At 46.5% G+C, this 26,967-nt stretch overlaps 1 protein-coding gene across 6 annotated transcripts in view; it reads right to left on the bottom strand.

The window, feature by feature from the left end:
- Positions 1–26,967, bottom strand: part of LOC135913786 (putative protein kinase C delta type homolog) — a 725,274-nt gene that overhangs the window by 502,548 nt on the left and 195,759 nt on the right. For 2 of the 6 annotated variants that reach the window (XM_070541302.1, XM_065446434.1), the window contains exon 1: positions 23,035–23,086. The exons of the other annotated variants lie outside the window; for them this stretch is intronic. In XM_070541302.1, coding sequence (XP_070397403.1) covers positions 23,035–23,071 — 37 coding nt within the window. In that variant the 5' untranslated portion in view covers positions 23,072–23,086. Of the gene's footprint in view, positions 1–23,034; positions 23,087–26,967 lie in introns of those variants that run through there. 6 annotated transcript variants of the gene reach the window in all.

The raw sequence follows: 26,967 nt of genomic DNA, 5'->3' as shown, positions 1-26,967 counted from the left end.
CGCCCGCCCGCCCGTCCGTCCGTCCGTCCGTCCGTCCGTCCGTCCGTCCGTCCGTCCGTCCGTCCGTCCGTCCGTCCGTCCGTCCGTCCGTCCGTCCGTCCGTCTGTCCATCTGTCCGTCTGTCCGTCCATCCATCCGTCCATCCATCCGTCCGTCCGTCTGCCTGTCTGTCCGTCTGTCTGTCCTCCTACGACGGTCCAGTGGCCCAATTTTTCTAGCAGCTTCGTCCACTAGGTATGTGCTCCTGGTTGTGATGCCATCGTGGTTGTTCCAATGTTAGTACTGCTCCGTGGCCTCTTGCTCTTATTATACCATCGTTGCCATGCCTTCTACCTCGATTCAGTGACCCAAGTTATCAAATATCTTGCGCCACTAGGTATGGGCTCATGGTCGTGATGGAGTCATGGTCGTTGCATTGCCGTCATTTCGGCTTTGTTAAGTAACTTTTGTCATGCCTTCGTCATCCCGCCATCGTGGTAACGCATTCATCGCCATGCCGTTCTCCTTACGCTTTCGTTTTCCATTTTCACCACTTCAGTGACGTCAACCCATTGTCCACATTCAGTCGTCATCGTCGTAACGCCTTCGTTCTTCAATCGACGTCAGTCTCTCTTCTTCATCGCACTGTAATTACACCGACGTCATCCAATCCTGATTATGCCACTCTTGTCATCTCTACATTGCCACTCGTCTTGGGTCATTGACGGCGTATTAGAACACCGTCGCAATGCCGTCGTGATCTTGCCACCATTTTCACTGAAGCTTCATCATTGGATTCTTGTCATTGCTGTCGTCGACATACAGGCTTCGCGATACATCATCTTTACGTCATCGTCATTGTACACTCGTCGTAATTTCACGGTTCTGATGTTGTTATCATGCAACCATCGCCACTGCGTCGTCGTCAGTGTATCGCGATGATGTCATCACTTTCATCGATCCATCGACGTCGTTTCTTGTTCGTCATTATAACGTCATCTTGCTTTCTTCATCATTCGTGATAATGCCACCGTTGTGACGCGGTCGTCGTGACATAGGCGCTATCGTGCATCATTTGTCATTATGTAGTCGTTTCCATGCCGTCTTGGTCGTGCCATCGTCGTAATTTCCGCTTTTTCCTTCTGCTATCGTCATGCCATCGTCATGAGGCCATCGCCGTGATGCATACATCGCAATCTCATTAATCTCATGTCGTCGTGGTCACCTCGTCAACGTTACTCCACCGTCATAACTTAGGAATCGACAGCTCATTGTCGTCATGGCTACGTCACTATATGCCTTTGTCATTAGATCAATATTATTTTTTTCTTCATTATATTGTCACTGCTTAAGCGTCATACAGTCGTCATGGCTCCATGCTGATCGGTGACTTTGGCAAATGAATGCCATGGCGAAATGGGATGGTATCGGAGTGCGTGGTAAATAGGCGAAGGAACGAAAATCTCGGAATTACCACTATACCTGTTAAATAAACGTGACTTCAAGAATATGACCTGAGGCTAAAATGCTCGATTGCTGTACGCATTACCGTCGGTAGTCATCGTGAGATGAGTTGTGCCTTAATTTTTTTCTGGTTAATGTAGACAGAGTTTTAAGCAGACGGAGTGGCTCGTGGTTGGAACAGCCCCAGGCGGAGAAGCCGTAAACGCTTTCTACGCGAAGGAATGTGACCGCATATGCATATGGTTCTTAAGCGCACTCAGTGCGTTAGCGTTCATGTCGACTGGTAAACGCTAGGCAAACTGGCAAGGGTTTTCAACGCATTACGCTTATGGCCTGTAGCAAAATATAAAAGCAGGATTGGAAAGTATGTTTCATAGCTGTCAAAGGTATAGCTACCCGAATAAAGAGGATCAGGAAAGAACAAGAAAGCTCAGTGCGCTGCTTCACCAGCAAGGTATGAACATTACTGAACAGGAAAGCTACTCGCCCTCCTGTCATAGTGGTCTAACTTGCTTGAACCAGGGTGAGCACAACAACGAAGCTTCAGTCAAGTATTAGAGGCTATCATCGTGTAAAAATACAGGCTGGGAAAACTCGTAGCAGCTCTCGAAGGCTTTCCACATGCAGTGGAAGAGTGTACGGCCTCCCCGTAGTGTTGTATAGGCATTATTTTCAATAATGAACGAGAGACATTGCTTTGCGTCACTTATACCCAGTGTTAATAAACCATATTACGCTTTGCTTGCGCGATTTTCTTGATGAAGCGTTACGCACACTGATAGTCAGGACCAGAATAAACTTTTCGGTATGGAGATCTTTTGGCAAGGCAGTAGGCTGCCATCTTGGTTATAAGAGTAGCTTGGTCATGATTTATAACTGACGCCTGCAAATGAAAATCATAAGGTAGAGACAATAGCTAGCGGCGGCTATTTGCCGCAATATCGTCGACAACCAAATCAATAAAGTGAACAGAAGCCACATAAACCTCCCTGAAATGCGAGTGTTCGAATGGCTGGCGTCGGCACTCATCTTGATATGTAATTTTCTGTTTTTTTTTACTTACACGAAAACATCTACCGACAATCACTTCCACATGCCACACGTCATGTTCGCTGCCTAAAATTGTGACAATTGTGATGCAGTAATTCGCGGGTTGTTTTGTAGGTTTCTTTTTTTTTTTTGCTTGGAGCTACCGATCGCAAAACAAGCTACGTTTTATTTCGGCCACTTGGTGCTCCCACTTCAGTATTCGTCAAAAGCGAAAAAGAAAAAGAAAATCTCAGTGCCTTTCCACTCTGTGAAGAAGGATGACCAGCGAAGCTGTGTATGCGGGCCCCTTAAAGGCGAACTGCACCTCCGCCGCGGGTCGGCCCGGCATTGCACCATCTTCGGGATCGGCCCACGTATAGGCAGTGCTTAACGCCTGCTTCATCTCCGCCGTGGTTCGGCTTGGCATTGCACTATCTTCGGAATCGGCCCAGGTATGGGCAGTGCTTAATGCCTGCTTAACCTCCACCGCGGTTGGGCCCGGCATTGCACTATCTTCGGGATCGGCCCAAGTATAGGCAGTGCTTAACGCCTGCTTCACCGCCGCCGTAGTTCGGCCCGGTATTGCAGTATCTTCGGGATCGGCCCACGTACGGGCAGTGCTTAACGCCTGCTTAACCTCCACCGCGGTTGGGCCCTGCATTGCACTATCTTCGGGATCGGCCCACGTATAGGCAGTGCTTAACGCCTGCTTCACCGCCGCCGTGGTTCGGCCCGGTATGCAGTATCTTCGGGATCGGCCCACGTACGGGCAGTGCTTAACGCCTTCTTAACCTCCACCGCGGTTGGGCCCGGCATTGCACTATCTTCGGGATCGGCCCACGTATAGGCAGTGCTTAACGCCTGCTTCACCGCCGCCGTGGTTCGGCCCGGTATTGCAGTATCTTCGGGATCGGCCCACGTACGGGCAGTGCTTAACGCCTGCTTAACCTCCACCGCGGTTGGGCCCGGCATTGCACTATCTTCGGGATCGGCCCACGTATAGCCAGTGCTTAACGCCTGCTTCACCTCCGCCGTGGTTCGGCCCGGCATTTCACTATCTTCGGGATCGGCCCACGTATGGGCATTGCTTAACGCCTGCTTAACCTCAACCGCGGTTCGGCCCGGCATTGCTCTATCTTCGTGATCTGCCGACGTATGATAACTTGTTGGTCTACGCGCGGAAGCGATCCGCCAGATGCTAGCCATAGACAACTTCGCTGTAACAAAAAGAAATCTGGGGGTTTTACTTTTTAAAAAACCATGATATGATTGAGGCACGCCTTAGCGGAGGAATCCGGATTAATTTAGACTACCGGACGTTCTTAATGTGCACCCAGTGCGTTGTACACTGGCGTTTTAGCTTCCTGTGCCCATAGGAATGCTGCCGCCATGGTCGAGATTTGATCTCGCGCTGTCGTGCTTAGCACATTCGACAAAAGCGGTAACGTCCTTGCAATATGGGCGCTTCGAACGACGTTGAGCAGAATGTACCTAAATAAAATGTGGGTGCCGTTATAAGCGGTGAACATAAGGTGCGATACATACGGTGCTGTATATAGAGATAACAGCGTTTCCATTTCGGCACGTAAAACCCAAATTTTCGTTGAATTTTTGCATCTCGCAAGCAAGAAACAGTCCATTCGAAGGCCTCCCATCTGCATTTACAAAACTCGGGATATCCATCTAGCTGCCACTTTTCTCTAAAGCTAAAGCCTGAACACAAACCCTTCGCGGGGGCGCCCAGTTTTTTGGAGCAACTCCCACACAATTAGAGGCATTTTTGCGGTTTTAACTACCTTTTAGAAGATGTTTTTCTTGTCTTCCTTCTCGTGGTTTGTGATTGCCGACGCGGAACGAAATCTAGAAGCTGGCGTCCACGAGACATAATGACACCTCTCGTCTTTTGTGTCCTCGTGTCCATACGCGTGCGTTTGTATACGTATGTATGTGCGTCCGTTTTTGTGTGCGCTTGTGTGTGAGAGAGAGCGAGATAAAGAAAGAGAGAGAGCACTAGATTCACTCGTGGCCCCGAAGTTGGCGAGTACGTGCGTGCCACTTCACATCCGTTGTTTTTACAAGTGGCTCACTGCCTGCTCAAGTGAGCAGGTCTAAGGTTTCACGTTGCCGAGTATGTGACACCTTAGACATGCTCGCTTGACCAGACGTATTCGAAACGAAATAACACAGCGACGGGACAGAGAAAGGAAATAGCTGGCGTTGTCCAGCGAAACCAACGCTCCCTATCGAGAAGCAAGCCACTAATTCAATAATGTTCCACTCTGCTCTCTGAGACCCGTATTTTCGTGCAGAATGTTCTTCGGCGCCACTGTTTATTACCACTGTAGAATGTGCGAAAAACATTCGTTGGTATATGGCGAAGTGCTGCGGCGTAAAAGCTGTGTTTTCGTTACGTGGTGCAACTCAAGAAGTAGCTCTAGCCCTTGAGGTCATGTCTAAAGACATGGGGAGGGAAGCTAAATCCGGTAGGAATACACTGCATCGCGTTTTATGAGATTTACTGCGTTAAGAAAGGTGAAAATCCACGGAGTTTTACGAAGAATATTTTTGTTATGTAGACACCATTTTTTTTTAACATATTGCTGAAAATTAAACAATAAGAAAGTGAATGAAAATATTTGTAACTGTGTATCTTCGCATTAAAAAGTGTGATGAAAATTTTTTAAGCTGTTTGTTAGGTAACTATAGCCTACAGGCTTTCCTATACACAGTCTTGAAATACGAAGACTGCCCGAAAAGCTCGTGCACTGAGTAAGCAAAAAATAAAAAAAGGGGGAGGGTGGGGAGGGCATACGATGTTGAGATACCACTCTCTCGCTATAGCCATGCGAGAAGACCTGGTTGATTTCTATAGTGCGAGCTGGACTGCTTTATCGCATAGCAGACATTCACGCGTTCAAATTTTACCCGCGCGATCTTTAGTCGTTGTCGAAATGGAGATCGCCGAAGAGACAGAAAAGAAAAACAATATCAAATATCTTAGGAAATTGGCATAGGATGCCTTAAATGAAAGACGTGTGTTCAATTGGGTCCAGGCCTTTCGCAGAGGCCATGAAGGTTTAAAGAACGACGCAAGATCTGGGCGCTCTGACGCCGCGTGCATAAAGGCATCTATTGTGTGCGGTCTTCTGTGTTCAGTAACCGCCGAATGAGTCTTAGAATAACTGCGGAAGCTCTAGGCTTGGAGAAGCCGCCTTAGCACCGGACTTGTACACACATACCATACTTCTTTACCTTTTCACTTTTACTAAATCATGTTCTTTTGGTCTGTTATTTAACGATTACTTTGTTTACTTGGTAACGCGCACCGTAAGTAAATTACTTTATTTTTCATTAAGCAAATACATGTGACCCATTACATTTCTGACGCAACAAGCTATAACTGGTAATGCAGCTGTGAGCCCCTAAACATGGAAGGAACAATAGTGCCCAAATGGATCAAAATATGTACATGGACTACCGCCTTTTCACAATCATCGTATAATGCGCTTCGATCGCTTGAGCATGGCGAGCTTGGAGATTTACACAGCTGTCTTAAGAGTTCGACTCCTGAGATTTTCTCTTGTAATAAATTCTTCCACCTCTTTTTCTAGGAAATGCTTTTACGCGGCCTTCATAGCTGCTAATAGCAGTTATTCCATTCTTATGCGCTACGTGCAGTCTATGACTTCTCCGGTAAAGACATGTTTATAGCCGTTAAACGCTTATGTTTCTATTTGTTTGATATACAGGGTGTTTCAGCGAACACTTGCAAAACTTTTTAGAGGTTGCCTGCGGCATATAACTCAGTTCTAGTGTATCAGGTGGTATACTCGAAGCGATGGACACTACTTGCACAAATAAGTTAAAATACAAATTCGACAAATTGGCAAAATACCGTAATTACGGTTTCGACTAATTAGCTTATGACCCATATCGCAATTTAGAGATTCTAGCCTTGGAGTTCGTAAGGCGGATTAATTTGGAACGAATTCTGAGAAGGACACCAGTTTCGAGATTTTAATTCCCAAATTTTGTAGAGAAATACGTTGGCATTCCAGTTACTTGTGTGCTTCAAGGCATAAAACGACGTTTTGTAAACATATAAACTGGAATTCTAATGCACTTCTCAGAAACTTTCGGGAATTATTATCTCAAAATTGGTGTCGTCCTGAGAATTCGTCCCCCGTGGACCCGCCTTGCGAACTTCACGGCTAGAATTTGTAACTTGCAATATGGGACTTAAGGTAATTAACTAAAAAAATAATTTGTGATTTTATGTTAGCTAGTCGATTATGTATTTCAAATTTTTGTACACGTAATATCCGCCTCTTTGAATAGACCAGCTCATGAACTAGAATTGTGAATACTGCCACAGGCAACCTTTACAGATTTTTGGAAGTGTTCGCGAAAAACCCTCTATATACGTGACTCACATACACTTGTTCTAGCGGGAAGCGTTGGGTTAGCCTAGTTGGTAATGCATAGTGAGTACTGTTTAAGCACAGAGTTTATAGCAACCACAAAGGGACACGAACGGTAGAGGCGCTACGCGATTGTGAACCACGAGAACTTTTATTAGTAACTGGTTTTATGCAGCTTTTCTTTAAAGGGACACTAAAGTGAAAAGTGATTTCTTCTGCATCAGTAAATCACCGTCCTACAACACCAAAAACACCACTCTTACAACGATAAGACGTTTGGTAAGCCAGAAACAGCGCAAGAACGAAATGCGGGTGGCGACGCCTACTTGAGTTCCCGCACCTGGGGGCTGTGACGTCTTGGATTTTGATGGCATCTTCTAGGGCCTACTAATTATATATACAGCGATACAGATTGACTACATTGTGTTCTAAAGGAACCAAATACTAAACATGCCAAGTTTCGGGAACCTATATTAAGCCAACGCGGCCCAAATGCGAAAACAAACTTTGGAATCCCTGACGTCACGCTGACGTACCGGCGCTGGCGTTTCGGCGCGAAATTCAAATACTGATACTTGGATCTTCATTTTCTCATCTAATATTCAAACTATTTTCTTGAAATGACTGCCTGCAGGTTTCTCAAACAATGCTCTATTATTCTAAACTGATTTATTGTTTCCCTTTAGTGTCCCTTTAAGTTACATACGGATTTGGCTCCTTTTCTATAAACGAGAGCGTCTGGCAGCGTCTGTTACAGTTAGTCGTTTAAGTGTAAATAGCTAAGGAGCGGGAGGCGCCCGGATGGCTGTGCACCAGATGTAGGCCGACCAATTAAATCAAACGGCGCTTCTATGGCTCCATAGCTCAGTTCAGTTCAGTTTATTACCTTAAATGCCCCCCGTAGGGGCATTACAATAGGGTTGGGTTTTTATAAAATAGCGAGAACATCGTGAGAAATAATCATTTAACAAAATGGTCGGTTACAAGTTCTGTAAACGAAGATGGACAAGTGGTAGGAGCGATGTTAGGCGGAAGGCCTTTCCAGTCTGTAGCGGTACGGAAGAAAAGGAGGCTGTGAAGGTGGTTGTCTGAGCACGTGGGCGCGCTACTTCAAGTGGATGGCTGCTGCGATGAGATATGCGTGCTACTGCAGCCATGTAAGGCTCTTCATTAAGGAAGGAAAGAAGAACTTGTGGTACAGGGAAAGACTGGAAATTTGACGTCGACATGAAAGCATTGACAAGCCGGATTCTGATTTCAGAGATGAAACGCTGACGTAGTATGAGTATGAGGTGTGAATGAATCTAACAGCACGATTTTGAACTGATTGTAATGCGTCGGTGAGATATGCTTGATGCGGGTTCCAGATGACTGACGCGTATTCCAGTTTAGGCCTGACAAGTGACTTATGTACTAGTAATTTTACATCTGGTGGGCCATGCCGGAGGTACAATTTTAGAAAACATAAGGTTTTGTTAGCTGCGGAGATAATGCTAGTGACAAGCGCGTGCCAAGACAAATGGTGAGATAGGGTTACACCTAGATATTTATAGGATTGTACTGATTCCAATGGTGTGTTATTAATTGAATATGAGAAGAGGGAAGGGTTGCGACGGCGGGAGGAGGACACGAATTTACATTTCGTGGCGTTAAGGGTCATCAGCGAATGGCTGCACCATTCTAAAACACTGTTAAGATCATTTTAGAGTGCAGTATGGTCCGATGAGTTATTGATAGAGCGGTAGATGACGCAGTCGTCTGCAAACATGCGGATATTACTGGAGACATACTCAGGTAAATCATTAATACATATTAAAAATAACAAGGGACCAAGCGCAGATCCCTGGGGCACGCCAGGGGTTACTCGGAGGGAACTTGAGAGGTTATTGTTGACTAAAACTATTTGTGTGCGATTAGACAAGAATTCCTTTATTCAGATTAGAACATTAGAGTCCAAGTTCAACAGTTGAATGTTTTATTATAGCAAATGTCGGTGGGATACTTTACCAAATACATTTGCAAAATCCAAAAAGATTGCTTCAGTTTGTACATTGATGTCAAGGTTAGTATGCAAGTCATAAACAAAAAGAGCTGAGTTTCGCAAGGGAAACCTATGCAAAAGCCATGTTGTGAATGGTGAAAAAAGGGATTACTGTCCAAGAAGGCAATGACTTGAGAGTAGATGACAGGTTCCATGATTTTGCACGGTACGCTTGTTAGTGAGATTGGTCGATAATTTACCGGAGAATTCCTGTTACCTATTTTATAGACTGGAAGGACCTTTCCAACTTTCCAATCATCCGGCATGTTTCCTAAAGAGAGTAACTGTGAGAACAGTAAGGACAAGTATGGTGCAGCCGTGTGTCTCGTGTTTCTTAGAAGTTTAGAGTTAATTTCATCTATGTCAAATAAGATGATAGCTTAGTCTTCTCGAGTGTGGATGAAATTTCGTCAGCACAAAATGTGATGCATGGCATGTGACCTTCAATATTGTACAAAGCTAAAGAAATATTTGTTTCGATTTCATTCGTGAATACTGTTGCAAATGCGCAATTAAAAGTGTCAGCGCATTCAGTATCGGTCATCGTCTCGTTTGAGTCATTGGTGAGCATAATAGTGCAAACAGGATGAGGGTTTATTACTTGCCAAAATTGCCTTTCGCTAGTGCGCAGCAAATGTGGGAGTTTGGAACCAAACAAAGAATGCTTTGTGCTGCGGATAGCAGTTATATATTCGTTTTAAGCTTTGTAGTAGATTTCCCATCGACGCGAGTTCCTGTTATTTTTAGCTGCTCGATAAATACGTTTTTTTATGTTCTAGTTTTTTAAGGTGGTACTAAACCATAGTTTTTTATTACTGGGGCGAATGTAAACCTTAAGAATATATTCGTTAGCCAAATTTGTTAACTAATCTCTGAACATCGACCAGTTATCAAATATTGGCTGATTGCGATAAGCGGCTTCAAACGTGGGGAAGAAGGTCTCAAGGTCGCGGTTAATTGTGTTTTAGTCACCCTTTTCGTAAAGCGTTGTAGTTTTTTTATGTGTCTTATTTGGTGTTACAGGAAAAGCTAAAATATCATGAATGACATTATGGTCACTAATTCCTCGAAGGTGTGTAATTGATGAGAGGGTACTAGGATTATTAGTCAGGATTAGGTCCAGAATGGTTGCGGATTCTGGTGTGACGCGCGTTGGATCTGAAACTAATTTTGTCATATTAAAGTTCAAAGAAATGTCAATAAAAAGCCTTGCCTCTGGGGACCTACTATTGAAGTATATGATAAGTTGCTCCAGTCCATGTCTGGCAAATTAAAGTCCCCTAAAAGTGGGATGGAATCATTAGGGTAGGTTTTCATAAATTGTATTAAGTTGTTATTGAGCTCCCCAGAGAATTCAGGAGTGGCATGAGGAGGCCTGTAGGAAACCCCCAGCAGCACTGTAAGTGGTGATGCATGGTGTAATAACCACAGTATGTCGTGTTTTGATGTGATATTAATGAATGAACACAAAAGTTGCCGGTGAACTGCTACAAGAACACCGCCACCCCTTTTGCCTACGCGGTCAGTTCGATAAACTTGGAAGTCAGGTACCTCAGTCCAAACTTCAGTATCAGTGACGTCATTGTGTAGCCAAGTTTCTGTTAGAATGAACAAGTTGCTGCCTGTTGATGATACGATGTTAGACACAAACTCCCGCTTCTGAGGATAACTGATTGCGTTAGTAAAGACTGCGGAGAACGGACGATCATGTTAGGTGCAAGTTCTGGTTGATTCTTTTTTTTTTGTAGAGGACGGGATGATTGCTACACAATTTCATTTGCAGAGTTAGATGATTCGTCAAAAATTTATCGATTAGGACCAATCTACAAGGTTTTATAATGTAGGGAGTATGCAAGTGATTTATATTTGGCGAAATGCAAAAGGGCATTCCGTGCTTTCTGAGTCAGGCGAGAGAAATCTTCACCTACACAATAATTTGTTCCTTTCAGCATTCGGATTTTTGACAGAAGGGCGTGTTTCGTTTTCCAATGTGAGAATATGCCTACTATTGGACGATTTCCAGCTTTGGTGTGTTTCCCTAAGCGACGTGTCCGTTCTATATCTGTGGGGTTGATGTCGGTTTGTAAATGATCACGGTAGATCTGAATGATTAATTCTTCAGACTTAGTAAAAGTTTCGTTTGTAGTGGGGTCAGTAATTCCGTAGACGATAAGGTCATTGCGGCGGGATCGGTTTTCCGCGCAACCCACTTCAGACGTTGATGCCATGGAAGCACCTATGGATGATTTTTCCCTTTATCACTGGTCTTATTGGGACCGCCTTCGCCTCACTGCAGCAATGATGAAGCACAGAGCTTCATAAGAGACTCAAATCCGGGCACATTGACAATGAGTGGCCGCGCATAATCTTATAGGAAAGTCGGTACTTGGCACCTCAGTCCTTCTCTCCAGCGTTCATATCGGCTGAGTTTTCAGTGTCGTTGCGGATGTCCTCACAAGAAAACGAGGTAAGACTATGGAAGAAAATTGTGAAAATCAATTCAACATGAGGAAGTCCTACTAAAAGTAGGGAGTAAACTACCGTTAAAACAACCGATTACATTTAGTAATTGCTCAATTGCTTTTGGGGCAGTAATTGGTAACTGTAATGAATTACGTTCTTCAAGAAGTACGTGTAATTGTAATGGATACCTTTATTTTCTGTAAAGTATACAAGTCTAGCTTGCACAAAGATGGTGCTGGAACTGCTGACTGTTCAGCGAAAGTTGCGTCGAAAAAAAAATGCTGCATTGAGTACAAAGGTACTGATGACAGCGATGAATTCTTGCAAATTTTCGTCACAGATGAATATACGAATACGACATCCAGCGGAAGTTGCAAAGTTAGGAGCCGAAAAATAATGGTGCTCTAAGATCAAAAACAGCTCGGAGGAAAAAAAAAACAACGTTGATCGCATTTTCTGCCTGCATGGAAATCTCTGACCTGAACCTGTACCTGAAGTTGAAGTAGTCGATGCAGATTTCTACCTGGAGATCTTGAATCGACAGGTCCCCTGCGAGTTTTGTCGTTCACCAGGTGCACGCTGGTAATCTTGGGTTACGTGACAATAATGCAAAGCTACTGGCTACACACATACAGGGCTACTGCGAGCCATGGAAGAAGTGGTGGAACCAGTGGATTGTGTCTAATAGTGAATATTGTTGTGTCTGAAAATTTGTGGAATAAGTTTTTTAAATGTCCAGAACGAGCTTCATGTGCTGCACACCTCGTATAATACTAATTTTTGAGCAGAACTTGCGCAACTTGCTAAACTCACGCGTATAGCTAACAACTCCAGTCAAGTTGCAAAGTAATTCACGATATTCATGCCTACTTAGCAAGGTTTAAACTAGCTATGTTTGAACTTTATGACAATTACCACTTGCGACAGATCGTACAAAAATATTGATACGCCAGAAGCACAATTCTAGTTGACACTTTCTTCGGCATAAAGTCTTATCAAATAAATGTAAAACACATTATTCGCATTGCTTAGCCCGTTAGCAAATGAGAGCACTATACAATTGTGCATCTATTTGAACCGGGAAAATGACAGTTGTCTCTGATCAAAATGTTTCCATAAGACGTGCGTAAGTCTTTTTTTTTTTACATACACGCACGCGTACCGCTGCTAATGAATGCATCGAGTGTTTTATACGCGTTTTCTGTGAGGTGTCTCACAGAAAACGCGCATCAAACATTCGATGTGGTCTCGTGGTAACCTCGTCGAAACGAATAAAAAATGGACACATTACTCGCAGCACAGTCAAATTATTGAAGGCGAAATTCAAGCAAACGCTTTCAAGTGTTGACCGCGGAGCGACCGCATACGCACAATTGCTTGAAAAATGCCCACTGTCAGAACGTCCGACATACCCACGATACTTTCGCGTTCAACGACAGCCTTCAGAAAGATGGCGCTATATTGATTAAACCCCTTCATAAAAAATAAAACTCTCCCGTGATGCGTGGGAGCTGTACTCCATTCTCCATCAATGCACGAGCAAAATTGCTGGGCGTAGCGAAGTTTTAAAGCAGCCTACGCTACGCTGGAAAAGAAAACGCACAACCCACGCGCGAGCCAGCGCGGTGAATGACCTCGCGGGGTTTTCATAAGTCGCGTGAATGGAAACTGCTGGGGTCCTGTTCTCATTTGATTATTTGTTATGCTGATTTGGCGTTTCCGCTTAAAGCGGGCCGAAAAGCTTCAGACAGTGCAACGCCGAGCTGCAATCAGTGGCGTAGCTAGGTCATCTGGCACCCGGGGCCCATAGGTCTTCTGTCACCCCCCCCCCACCCCCCCACCAGGCTGTAGTCAAGGAAGGCGAGGATGTCAACAAGTTCCGGGTGTCTTCAGACGTATATGACACCCCCCCTCCCCCCACTGGCCCCTTGCACCCGGGGCCCACGGCCCCCCGGCCCCCCCTGTTGCTACGCCACTGGCTGCAATAGCATTGGCTCTTTCACTAAAGAGAGTTTTCCGAATTTGACGTTTAAGAGAATAGATTTCCGCGGACTGACCGTGCAGAAAAAGTCGATCCGCGAGATATATATTAAGACATTCAGGTGATTTCGACTAAACTTATGGATCGCTGTGCCTCTCTTCGTCTCGCGTAACAAAATAAAAATTTATCGAATTTTATGGCGCAGACAGCAGACAAAACGCGCCTATCGGGCGCGATGTTACGGTGTTTTCATCTTCAAGATGTCATTGCAGCGGAAAGGACAGAAGCGTGGAAACGCAAACGAGCGCTTATAGTTAAAAGAACAAGCACACAACTGCGGTTTTAAACGCACATTTTTCGTTTCGTACTTCCATGTATTGCGCTCAAGCCAAATTGTCCTATTCGCCATTCTAATTCGTATGTTAAGAAATAGATAGCCATGGTACAACGTCTAAGGGTTCAACTGTACACCCATGACTGCATTTCGTGATGATAGCCGTGAGAAGAGGCTCGCAAGCGCTATAAATAACTTGCGCGTGACTCCATAGACGCAGCGAAGCTGTGTCTATGGAGTCAACAGAGAAAGAGTCAACAGAGAAAACAAAGAACAGCTCTTAAGCTCTGGCACTTTTGTGTCAGAATTCTTGAGTATTCGACTTTCACGCGGCACTTAAGACAGCCATCATTTGCTAGTGCCCAAGAGAGAGAGAGAAATAAACTTTATTTTGAGACCAGGCTTCTTGAGCCCAAAGGTGGGTGGCCTCCTCAGTCCAGGTAGCCATGGCTCGCTGCCGCCGCCCGAGCCCTGTTCCCCAACCCTAGCTGGATGTCAGGGTCCTGCGTCACCAGCAGAGCCTCCCACTGGTCTTCCGATTCTTCCTCTGAATCCGCTTCTTCCTGCATGTTATCGCCTGGTGGTCATGATGACGGTGGTACTTCGCGGTTATTCCTGCACTCCAGCACCATATGGCGCAAGGTGTTGGGCGTGTCCGGCGGGCAGAACTTGCAGTCTCGCCCGTAGATGCCCGGGTACATGGCGTGCAGCAGTGTTCCGTGTGGGTAGGTTCCAGCCTGTAGTCTTCTCCAGGTTACCGCTTGGTCCCTACTCATCGTCTTATGCGCGGGCGGGTAGCGACGCCTCTGCTTCCTGTAGTGCGCCAAGATATCCGAGTACTTCTTGGATATGCGTTCTTCATCCTCGTCACAGTCGTTGGTACGCGTTCTCTGCGCGTCGGAGATGGCTCGGCGTGCATGATCTCGAGCCGCGGCGTGCGCCGCCTGGTTCCCCGTGAGAGACTCGTGCCCCGGTGTCCAGAGGATTTGTGCTGCTTCTATCTTGGTGGTGTTCAAGACCTGAAGCGCTGCCTTTCCAATCCTTCCGTTCATATACCTTCGGCATGCTTCTTGCGAGTCCGTCACCACGGTAACCATGGCCTTCTTGCACGTTGCGATGGCCAGGGCTATGCCCACCTCTTCCGCTGTGCTCGCGTCCTTGGCACGTATGGATGTGGCTGTAAGTTGTTCGCCGTTCTCGTCGACCACGCTGATTGCGAATCGGTCGTTGGTACTGTACGCAGCTGCATCCGTATATCTAACGTTTCTTCTTTGCTGTTGGTGCGTTCGAGTATGCGCTTGAGCGCCTGTATTCTCGCCTGTCTCCTTTCCTTGTCGTACTCGGGATGCATGTTTCTGGGAATGGTACTTATGTGTAGCTTGTCTCTGATCTCGTGTGGGATACGCTGAGGTAGGTGCCTTTCATCCTCGACTTGGTAGCCCAGATCTTGCAGCAGGGCTCTTCCCGTCTTTGTCAGCTTTAGTCTCTCCAGTTGGTTGACGTTGTGCGCATCCACGAGCTCTTCCCACGTGTTGTGGACTCCCATTTTGAGTATTTCGCTGTGGACGTGGAGGGGGACAGACCCAAGGCAATTTTGTATGATTTTCTGATGAGGGCGTTTACTTTGTCGCGTTGACTGTTCTTCATGTCAACGTATGGGGTCCCGTACGTGACGATGCTCGTGAGCAGCGCTTGTATCATTCTCGTGCAGTCTTCTTCCTTGAGTCCGTGGCTTTTGCTCGTCACTCTTTTGATAAGGTGGGTTATTTGTTGCACTGTTCTCTGAATTTTTTCCAACTCTGCTCCCCCGGCCCCGTCCTTTTGAATCAGGAGTCCGAGGATGCGGAGCGTCGTAACCTGCGGAATCATGATGCCTCCCACCTTTACTACCGGGTCTGGTATCTGCTGCGGTTGTCGGCCTCTTGTGCGCTTTCTTAGCACCAAGAGCTCCGATTTTTCAGGTGCGCACGTCAGTCCACATGTTTCCAGGTACTTTTCCGTAGTGTCAACCGCTTCTTGCAGAGCGTCTTGCTGTTGACCTGTCGACCCTCCGGTAGTCCAGATGGTGAGGTCGTCAGCATATATTGCGTGACCAATCCCTTCTATTTGCTTCAGTTGCTTGGGTAGTGAGCTCATCGCCAGATTGAATAGCATCGGCGAAATGACGGAGCCTTGTGGCGCTCCCTTTCGCGGTATGTCGAATTTCTCAGAGCGTAAGTTGCCTATCCCCACTGTGGCTGTACGTTCTTTCAGAAAAGCTTTGATGTAATTATATACTTTTTCACCGCAGTTATATGCGTTGAGGTGCTGCAGTATGGCTTCGTGTGACACGTTGTCGAAAGCCCCTTTCACGTCAAGTGCGAGGATGGCTCTTTTGCTGTGCGTGTCTAGCTTGTCGATGACTTTTTCCTTGATTTGCAGCAACACGTCTTGCGCGGACAGGTGAGCTCGAAATCCGAACATAGTGCTTGGGACGTGTTCGTTGTCTTCGAGATAGTCGATCATGCGGTTGTGCACCATGTGCTCGTAGAGTTTTCCAGCACACGAGGTTAGGGATATAGGTTGAAGGTTCTGCACGCTAATGGGCTTGTTGGGTTTAGGTATCATGGTTACCTCGGCATGTTTCCATTCCGGTGGTACTTTACCTTGTTGCCAGCACTCGTTGATGTATTTTAAGAGCGCGTCTACAGAGGGTCCATCAAGGTTCCGGAGTGTCTTGTTGTTTATTCTGTCGTACCCCGGCGCCGTGTTGCGGGTGAGCTTGCTCAAGGCCCTCTCGATTTCTGCTTCTGTGAAGGGCCGATCCAGTTCTATATTTGGGTTGCCTCGATACTCGTCGAAGTGCGAATCTACAGTTATGTTTTGCTCAGTACCGAGGAACTTCTCCTTCACTTCTCTGATAATGTCTTCCTCTTTCCCCGGGTGGTTGTGTATGAGTCGCTGCATTTTCTGTTTTGCGGCGTTCTTGTTCTCCTTCTTTGATAGGAGAGTCTTGAGCACCGCCCAATTGCGCTTGCTGCTTAAGGTACCTTGAAGCTTGTTGCATGTTTCACGCCAGTTCTTTCTTTCAAGTTGTTCAGAGTACTCTTGCGTTTCCTTGATCAGCTTAGAGATTCGAATTTTGAGTTTCCGGTTGCACTTGTTACGCTGCCAGCGTTTGGCGAGACCCCTCCGCGCCTCCCACAGGTGGAGTAAGTGCGGGTCGACCACGGGGGTGATTTGCGACAGCTGGATTGTCCTCGTATGCTTCTCGGCTCTTTCCACGACTCCTCTGATCCATATTGTTATGTCGTCTATCGTCGCATTAATGGCACTCTCATCTTTGCGAAAGGCCTGCCAGTCCGTGATCTTGGCTTTTCCTATCTTCATCGTTGCTTTGTGGTGCGGAATGATCGTTTGCACTATAAAATGGTTGCTACCAAGATTCTCGTCCATGCAGCTCCACTCATACTGTTCGAGTCCGTGTACGAATGTGAGGTCGGGGCTGGTGTTTCTAGATACACTATTGTCGATGCGCGTGGGTGTCTGCGGGTCGTTGAGTAGCGTGAGGAGGTGTTGTTGGGCTACGCTGTGCACGTCTTCTCCTTTTTTCTTTGAGGCCGCATAACCCCAGGCCACATGGGGAGGATTAAAATCTCCAACGACTATCAGCCCGTTACCCTTGCTCAGCTTCTTCACCTCTCTCATAAGCTTGTCTAGATCCTTTAGGTGGTCCTTTGGTGGGCTGTACACGTTTAACACAAAGAGGCTTTGCTGCTGTTTTTTCTCGGGTACGATTTCGACGAGGGTGTGTTCGATGCGGTGTTGGATGTCGTGTCGTTGAGCGTTGATGGCTTTCTTGGTCAGGATTGCTGTCCTCGTTTGACCGTCAGTGACGTGAGTGAGGTAACCACTGACCTTGAAGTCTTCTGCTTCGGTTTCTTGTAAGGCTATAATGTCTGGGTCAAATTGCCTGCAGAATTGTACAAGGTTGCTTCTCTTACTTCGAATAGAATGACAGTTCCATTGCCAAATTCAGTGCCCAAGAAGATTTATTAATTAGTGAACAATAATGTTGTGTCAAAACTTATATTGTGTCGAAGTTTATATTGTTGTAAGCAAACGTGTATGACGCTTTCATATTATTCTTGCTCTTATGAACATCGTGAACACCAACAAGGTCAGAGGAGTTCCCGGCGGTACATATAGACACCAACCGCTCCTTAAGTAAAGTTACTAAAAATAAAATAAAAAAACTGGTATTTTCTATGCTTCGAGAATATTGCCATTTCGAACTGCTGAAGTAGATGGTTTCCTCCGTTTATGAAGGAGGTACGGGCACTGGAGCTAGAAGCTTGGGCCAATACTCACAGCGCACGCAGGAAGTGTCATTTTCATTGTGTTTGCACGAGGACAATAATGCGTCTCTGTGCGAGGCGGTACATACTTAGAGAATGGGAACGACCATATATTTGACAGCGACGAGGGAGGACAGGTGCTCACTTAGAGATGATATTTATTGAATCACGCACGTCAAAAAGAAACATTCGCCCAGATAGACTGTGAAGAACCAGTGAAGACAAGCATCAAATCCTAGGCGATGAGTTTTCATTTTTCCGGGGAGGGGAGGGGGGAGGGGTGACTGAGGCCAGATCAGCTTTCCGAACTCCATGTATAGACATATATTTCTTGCACTTGAAGAACTGTCGTGTGACCTCGAAGTATTGATCGCTGAAGCGACGGTATCGAGCAAAAAATATCATCGTAGGAGGCATTTCAATTTCACAAACTTGATTCCTCTGGGTGGTGTAATCTTCCATCGTGCAATTGTCGTATACTTGGCTATTACTAATATTGCTTCGCCTTTCCGGCGAAACTGCAGCCTCTTTCACCCTCTCTCTTTCATTTCTGTGAATCTGAGTATAAGCACTGCTGCGCATGACTGCTGTTGATTCTAATGTCGAGAGAATCCGGCTGGACCTCACTGAGTTGGCCTGATTGACTTTCTAGCAAGAGGAGCTCAGCGCTCCCCTCCCCCCCCCCTCCCACCCACCGCCACAGAAAACTCCAGAGGGGGCTCTCTGAAGCCCGTTACCCCCCCCCCCCCTCCCTTTTAAGAAGCCTATCTATCATTAGAATTCCGTTTTTCTGAGCAAAATAGAGCCATCGCTGAAATACGTTTCACCATTTCGGCGAATAAAGCATGCCTCTAGGTGCTCGCGTGCGACAGCATTATTACCATTTCCGAGCGTCATAATGGAGCCGAGCAATGGTTTGCACGAACGCTGCTCGCAATGAGCAGGCAAGCGAGCAAGCCTGTTATTTGTTGCGGCATAAATCACGCTCTCCTGCCTTAGTTATAATCCATCTACCTGTCTACCGGATAAGCTTATTGCGACATAATAAACATAATGTAGAATATCCACAGCGCATGGAACAAAGTCCCTGGTGTGCTTCTTCCAACAGGTGGTCAACTTTTGCTCGCCAACAATACACGCGCACAGACGAGAAACTTTGTCGGCCGCCTAAAAAACAATCCGTACGCTGTATGGCTGGCCCAAACATTTCGGATTGCATGGTACCTCATGAACAAGCGTACAATTTAAAGATCCGCGGCCACATCACTATCTTCAGTCCTGATAGACCGTTATTAATTTTATGTTTTGCTCTTACGTTGTCAAGGTCATCGCTGAGTTCGTCAAATATTTACATTTTAAAGTAATAAACAGTTTACTTCATATCTGGTGATTACACGTGGTTTCACGTAAGTGTAAGTTTTTCGTAGTGAAATGTTCTGTTGCGGTATGTCAATTTTACGTGTAAAGTATTCAAGTCCGCTCTTCGCTAAGGGCTGTAAGTGGAGGGCACCTGCTACAGACGCCGTAAATATGTCGCTCCATGCGAACATCTGTGCTATCATGCGTTATCAACAGGACCTGCAACTCTCCAAGTTTCCATGTCCCATGCTGTCTCACCCCCAAGCACTGACCGTGCCCAAGGACGCTCAGCTTCGGTGCTCTCACGAAAAATGTCGTAGTCACAATAACCTCCCCAATGGCTCGCCACCAGTACGAGCGCAAGAGCAGAGAGTCCCATATTTAAAAAGCCAAACAATGCATCGCGTAAAGAAAAGACTCCGCGTTGACCACCTCAGCCTATTTACGATGTCACGCCGGGGGGTGTAACGACAGGCGACCTGATCGAGTCCAGGCCAAGTCAAACATAGGAGCAGGGTAACGTGGACGGCGAGAGGGTGCTGGCACTACTCTAGGATAGAAGATCCGGTGACGGCAGCTCCTGGGCGTCGCAAGACCACCCTGCCAATATCGATTGGCTTGCGCCATCGCGTATTTGGCCCCGTGTTCGTCGCCTTGGCGCAACCAATTTGCAGACCTGCTGCTTGCGCCGTTCCTCCTACTGCTGGAGTGGAGATGCGAGACGGTCTTACCTGTGGTATTTACGAAGTGTGCGTCTTTCGTTCTTTTTTTGCTTCCCAGACTAACGCAATTCCTCGGTGTGCTGCTGACGTGCAAGTTGTGGGCAGCAGTATCGTGTGCTTGTGCTCCTCTTTCCAGCATTCTCTGCCCTTTTTCCTGGTGCACTTAGCCTGCAGTGTCTGCAGCGAAGTGCCATCGTGAGAAGCCGTTCGCTAATCTGTAGGTACCGAATGACTACTCACAATGGGCTGAATCGAGACCTTGAGATCAAAGACACCGCATGATGACGAATGCTCTGGTGATAAATATTCGCAGGTGTGGTGCTAATTCCTTCCTCTTTCTTTCTCTTGCTCTTTCTCTATTTGTTAGGATTAAGTGCTTTGAAAATACGCACAAACAACCCGAACTCCAAGTTAGAGCTCTTCTTGGAGCAGAATCGAAAAAGGCATGTGCGCTCTGGGATTTGGTGTAGAGAGGTCTATTCACAAATATGTCGAATGTTTTTTTTTTAGGAAACCCATGAAATAAGCGTTTTCATTTTGTTTGTTACTTGCAAATTTTCTTAATAAAAACTCTGGTAAATGTTCTCCCTACTGAAATATTACTTGAGAGTGACATTACTCACACTACAAAATGTACTACTGTTCAGATAGAAAGGCAACAAAATCTGACAGAATATTTAAGCACTTTGTCGTACATTACATACTTCAAGCCGGACAGAAAATAAGTCATCTTCATTCCTCAGGAATTGGAGTACTGTGATACCAGTCCCGGATTCGAAATATCCATATTCGAAATTCGCTGCGATATTCATTCTCGTTCTAGTTATTAGTAGCAAAAAAGCATTCCCCTCTCCCAGTGCTCTGAAGCCCACATAGTTGACCTTTATCTTAAAAGCGAAGCTAATCTTACAATTTAAATTGAATGAGTACGACTTCATTTCTGCATTTTTAAGTGCAACGTCTGCCTTAAAGTTCACAGTTGTTACGTTACGTAAGCGCAGCCTCGTTGGTTAACTAACTGGATGTTACAACATGTGGTTGTAGTGTCCGCCCCTGAAGGTATTCCACGTGCCTAAGTCTAACAGTGATATCTATGAAAGGTGACAACAGAGTTTTTCAAGCTATTTCCTCCTATGGCTATGTCGCCGTTGTAATAACATGAGTATTTACACCCTAGCGGCACATTCTACATTAACAGTATATTCTATTTAGTCCTTACTGTACAAGCACCTTCTTAAGACAATCTTTCTATGTGCCTCTTCAATGTGGAATCAATTGTCTAATGCTCTTTTTACGACACTTGAGGTTGTTCGGCTAGCGTGGATAGCTGTACTACTCGCATTTATAATAGCACCGCTGCCATTAGGTTCATGAGGAGAACCCTTAAACTAGCGTCACTTGCACAATGTGGAACACTGGATAGGTGTTCTCCATTTACCAAACATTCATTATCTCGTGCTAAAAACTCTGCCTTTATGTAAGGTGCACACTTTTGTATAGTTATGCTTCAGAAGTGCACAGTGATAAGGTCAGTATCCCCACGTACTGCGAAAGCCTTGTCTGCGCCCAGTCATTCGCTCCTACAATCTTGAAGGACTGTATTCGCTATGCGAAGAGTTCAGTTTTGCCTTTCACTTGACGCCACTCTTACGAGGCATATAGTGTACGCTGTCATTCGCGTCTTGTGGCGACACCTTCGGGCGTCGCTTTCGTCCGGATTGCCTTCGTGACACGAGTAGTCATGCCCTATTGACTCCATAAATTTGACGGGCGCAAGACTTAATGGAGCGTAAACTGCCGGAAAGCCGGTGAATGCAAGCAGGAGCTCAGGGCCCTTATTCACAGAAATGTTCTTACCCTAGAATTGCTCATAGAGAGAAATTTCTCCTAAGCTCAATGCCGGACATAATTAGCGAGGGCGGCTAACCAGTGGCAAAGCGCACTTAAGAACGAAAAGCTTTGCGAATTCGGCCCCACATCTGCACCTCGCGAAAGTATGTGCAAGCAGCCCACCGCTCAATATTCTGTTTAACCTGATGCGCTGTAGGGCTGCTCAGAAACTAAACTGTAGAAACACTGTAGCGGCCTCGCGAAAGTATGTGCAAGCAGCCCACCGCTCAATATTCTGTTTAACCTGATGCACTGTAGGGCTGCTCAGAAACTAAACTGTAGAAACACTGTAGCGGCCTCGCGAAAGTATGTGCAAGCAGCCCACCGCTCAATATTCTGTTTAACCTGATGCGCTGTAGGGCTGCTCAGAAACTAAACTGTAGAAACACTGTAGCGGCCTCCGCTACAGTGTGACAACCACCTATGACCGCTGGATACCTGACAACAGATTCCGCAAAACACTGCTTCAATTCATACACAACACAGGCCTCACAGCACACATATAATACACATACACGCTCCAAGAATTATACCTTAAGGGCAAGCCTTTATCGCAATAAAAAAAAAGAGAAACTAAACTTTATCGCGAAACACGCGTGACCTGTCCACAGCAACGCTGTAATTTGAGGAGAACATCGCTTAGTTCACCACGAGTTGCGCACGCATGGAATCCAATCGATTGTTACAGAATCACTGGCGGCGTAGCAGCGTTCGCAAAATATAAGGATCGTTTTCGTCCAATTGCAATTATACCATGAGTGCCACCGAGTTTCTGACCTTCCCTATAAACAGTTTAAAAATTCTGCCTTGTTTGTGTGACATACTTCAAACTAAACATAGACGTTGACATGTCGATCCTTAGTACGTAGCGCATTCCATTTCATCTGAGCTATTTTTTCCGATATCTCCGCAATGACGGAGAGGTTCCTGTGCGCTAATGGATGACCAAACCAATTAAGGAAAGCTTAAGATTCATGTCAATATAGAGACTGAAGGAGCTTGTCGTATACGAACCTTCCCTCCTGCGGCCATCGGGTGTTCGTGCACTCATTACCCCAGTGTGTGGCAGAGCAGATTGACGTATCCAAACAGCGCGCGCCGAACAATCATGCGTCACTATTTGGCAACAGCACGCACGGAAGGCACCACGGCTGGTTGACTGCGGCACGTCAGTTTCGTACGAGCGAAGGGTAAGAATGGGAGGAACAATGTCGCGAGCAATTGCACAGCAGAGGTCTGCGTGAGGTCTCGTTGCCCGCCGCTTGCGCCACAACATGAACGACTCACACCTGCATGCGGTCGCCCATCGCTTATCTTATCATCGTCCACTCGGAGTGGGCTAGACGCTTGCCGATACGAAACTTACAGAATCAAGGAGAACAGAGAAAAGCGCCCTGTTTGCATGTCTCTCGAAGGTGTGGTGAAAGAGAGCGCGCTGATTTAATGGTGGGTGGGCTTAACAAGCGGTTGCACATTTAATGGCTTATAGCTCGCGCATTGTTGTCCTTCCAGAGAAGGCGAGAGCGTGTGCGTTAGTACGCGTGGCGAAGAACCAATTATGTATGCTGCTCTACTCAGGACCGTGAACAGTAATGACAGTTCTGCCAAGAAAAGAACACAAAGAAGTTTGTTGTAAGCTCAAGGCTGTTTAGCGCATATGTGTTTATTTATAATCGGTTTCTTGAATGACGCACAATAAAATCATTTGAATGAACCTTGTTCGTGGAGCCTACTTCAGAGAGGAAACGATAGTGTCCTTAGTACACACGCTTATTTGAGCCTTATGGCGGGTGTCATGACATTGCTCTGATCTCGAACTTCATGAAATTCATGCTTAGCAGTTTATCACGTCTACAGGTAATATACAAAATAAGGCTTTTGACGACGCAAAATAATATTGCATCAGGAAGAATCTGCACACTTGACAGTTTTCGCATTCATACGTGTTGTGTGCCGCAAACAGTTAGTGTCCCTCTCATGAAACAGGGAAAAAATGAAAGAAAGTGAGAGCGCACTTATTAATATGCCATTGCGAGGGGAACTAACATATTTCTTTTATGCACCGGGAAACTTCATCTTCCGCCCTTCTTCCACAGCTGATATTCCCTTTCGTTATGGAAGATCGTACCCATTTTTATGCCAAACGTTATACACAAATATGGGGCAGCACGCTGCGCTTTGCAATAGATACATTGCCGCAATATGCAATGAGAATGCTTCCTGTGAAAGAAAGCTAGCAATATTTTTTGACACAGATGCCATCTTTCTTGCACATTTGCACGTGCTATCAGCGCTGTGAAGGCTGTACTCATCTGTCAGTGTATATATTCAGTACATGTTTCTTCTGTGCTAGTGTAGTATTATACTCCTCAGTCACGAACTCACTAAAACTTTTGTCAAGTGTTTCACTTATATATTACACGTCGTGGTGGCATAGTGGCTCTGGCGCTGCGCTGCATAGCCCGAGGGCGTGGAATTGAACCCCGGCAGCGGCGGCTGCCTTTCGCTGGGGAAGAACTGCAAAAATGCTCGTGTAGCATGCATTGGGAGCACGCGATAGAACACCAGGAGGTTAAACTTAATTCAGAGTCTTCCACTACGGCTTGCTTAATAATCATATCATGGTTAAAGCGCGGGATGCCCCGGAATTCGCCTACTGTTTAATTATTTTATATTATTAGAGTTGCTTTTCTCTAGAAACACGATTCACAATTCACAAGCTGTATGCGTTAAAATTCACATATGCAGGTCGATAAAATGTTCGAGGCCTTCTGACATATTGCCACGTAGTAGTGACGGTGAATAATGCAGCGGTAAAACTGCGAATGTCGGAGCTAACTTTTCGCTAGGCGAACTTGTGCCCAAAAGAGCAAGTAACACTCAAGGCATAGCAATAGCGGCGAACACGGTCGGCGATTGTCGAAAATCTGATCAGCAGGCCAAACGCGTAAGAGTAAGCTCTGGTGCCTACGGGTCTTCCAGAAAGTTCTACGCCATTCGCGTCGTGCATAGGTGCAATCAGAGTAAACGTGGTTCAGTGACAACAGACAGCTCATAGAACCATCGATAACATTCCAGAAACTTACGATAGGCGCGTCCTGCGCTGAGCGATAACATTTGTTAGACGATGAAACGTGGTCACCCGACAAACAAATACGCGTGTCGGTACTCGACGTGAGCCACTCTTAAAAAGCACCATCGCGATGCTACAAAAAAGGAGAGCGAAAAAAAAGTGGACTCATTCAACAAGAAGTAACGAAACATCAAAGAAAAAGTACAAAGCAGCAAAGTCCAAGGAAAATCCAAAGGCGGTTACTGCCTGGGCGTCAAGAAACACGTCGAGGCCGGTGGCTCTTTGTCTTGCGTTGCCGTTAGGTCTTGGTGTCGGATCATGGCTGCGTCGTGCTGATCTGAAGCTAGAACATCGAGTCGCCAGGTCGTCTTTCGTCGGCGTATTCTTGACTTTCAGGATTCGTCGGCATGGTGTCGTCTCGTTGATACGTCGTCGAAAGAGTCTGTACGGCGTCTTCGTAGGCGGCGGAGGATCTTCGCCAGTTCGAAGAACAGCAACCGCCCCTATATAGGTTGCTGCTTTCAGTCTTCCGGATATCGGCTGACGGACCATCCTCGGGCTGGGCCAGTGTGCTGTCGCCGTTGCGGGGACAGGTAGTGGCGTGGTGGCGGTGAACGGGATAGTCGTCGAGTTCTCCATGGATTGGCGGCGAGGTAGTCGGCGAAATAACGTGGGCGTTCACGTTGCTGCGGACGCGATGCGTTGACGGCAAACCCTCGCAGTCGCATTTCGCTGTATGGGCACCGGCGGTAGACGTGGCCGCTTCTCTGTAGTGATAGCAAAGCGCACGGTGGTCGGGACGTCAGTCTTCCTTGGAATACTGCGTGAGGTAATGAATTGGCGTGCTGGTGACGTTGGTGATGGACGACGGAACTGTGCAGTTACCGGGCCCTGCCGGGGTCGCGGAGGGGTAATGTGACGGCGGGCTACGGCGGGCTACGGCGGCGTACGGCATCGCTTGCAGCTGAGCGACTACAAGTGAATGTTGGAGCTGCTCACGTACTACGTCGGCAATGGAAACCACTTGAGGCTATGATGAAGGAAACAACTTCTGAAGCTCCACCCGCACAACCGGTCTGATCGTATCACGTAGGTCGTCGGTGGCCAGTGATTGAACTCCAGCGTAGTTTGTTGAGTTCTTGCTGAGGTTCAATTGTCGGTTTCACATTTGCAGTGTTTTCTCGATGTTGGTTGACTCGCGAAAAAACTCTTCGACGGCCTTCGGTGAGCTTTGTATCCTTCCGCCGAAAAGTTCTTGCTTTACACCCCGCATGAGTAGGCGGACTTTCTTCTCCTCGGACATTTCCGGGTCAGTGTGCCGGAATAGACAGCTCATTTCTTCCGTGAAGACGGCAACGTTCTCGTTAGGTTGCTGCACTCGGGCTTTCAATAGAAGTTGGGCCCTTTCCTTCCGGACGATGCTCGTGAAGTCCTCAGGAAGTTACTGGCGAACCGGTCGCACGTTGTAAGGGTGGAATCTCAATTCTCGAACCGTGTCCTCGTGGCATCTTCCAAGGAAAACTACATGTGGTGCAGCTTATCCTCAGAAGTACAGTTATTGAAGACCGAGATCCTTTCGAAAGTCTCGAGCGAGGTTTCCGGATTCTCCGACGAATTTCCACAGTAGGAAGGTGACTCCTTCAGCTATTAAAGCATGATGAGGGACGATGGCGCTGCTGTTGGGGTCGTTGACTTGGTAACAATCTTCCTGGTCGTCTCAGGGAAACGTCCCTGTTCTGAGGGCAGTCCTTGCAGCCTGCGGTTAGCTCGCTGGCTCTTGGCGAAGTCGTTGTTTTTGTGGTTCGGGCTTGGATCACGGCATTGCGGGGGCTTTCGGTACATGAAAACACTAGCACCTCCACCAGATGTCACGT

This window comes from Dermacentor albipictus, chromosome 6 (genome assembly GCF_038994185.2).
Source record: "Dermacentor albipictus isolate Rhodes 1998 colony chromosome 6, USDA_Dalb.pri_finalv2, whole genome shotgun sequence".
NCBI classification, from domain to species: domain Eukaryota; kingdom Metazoa; phylum Arthropoda; class Arachnida; order Ixodida; family Ixodidae; genus Dermacentor; species Dermacentor albipictus.
The sequence above is the reverse complement of the archived record's forward strand: the minus strand, read 5'-3'. Positions and strand labels throughout refer to the sequence as shown.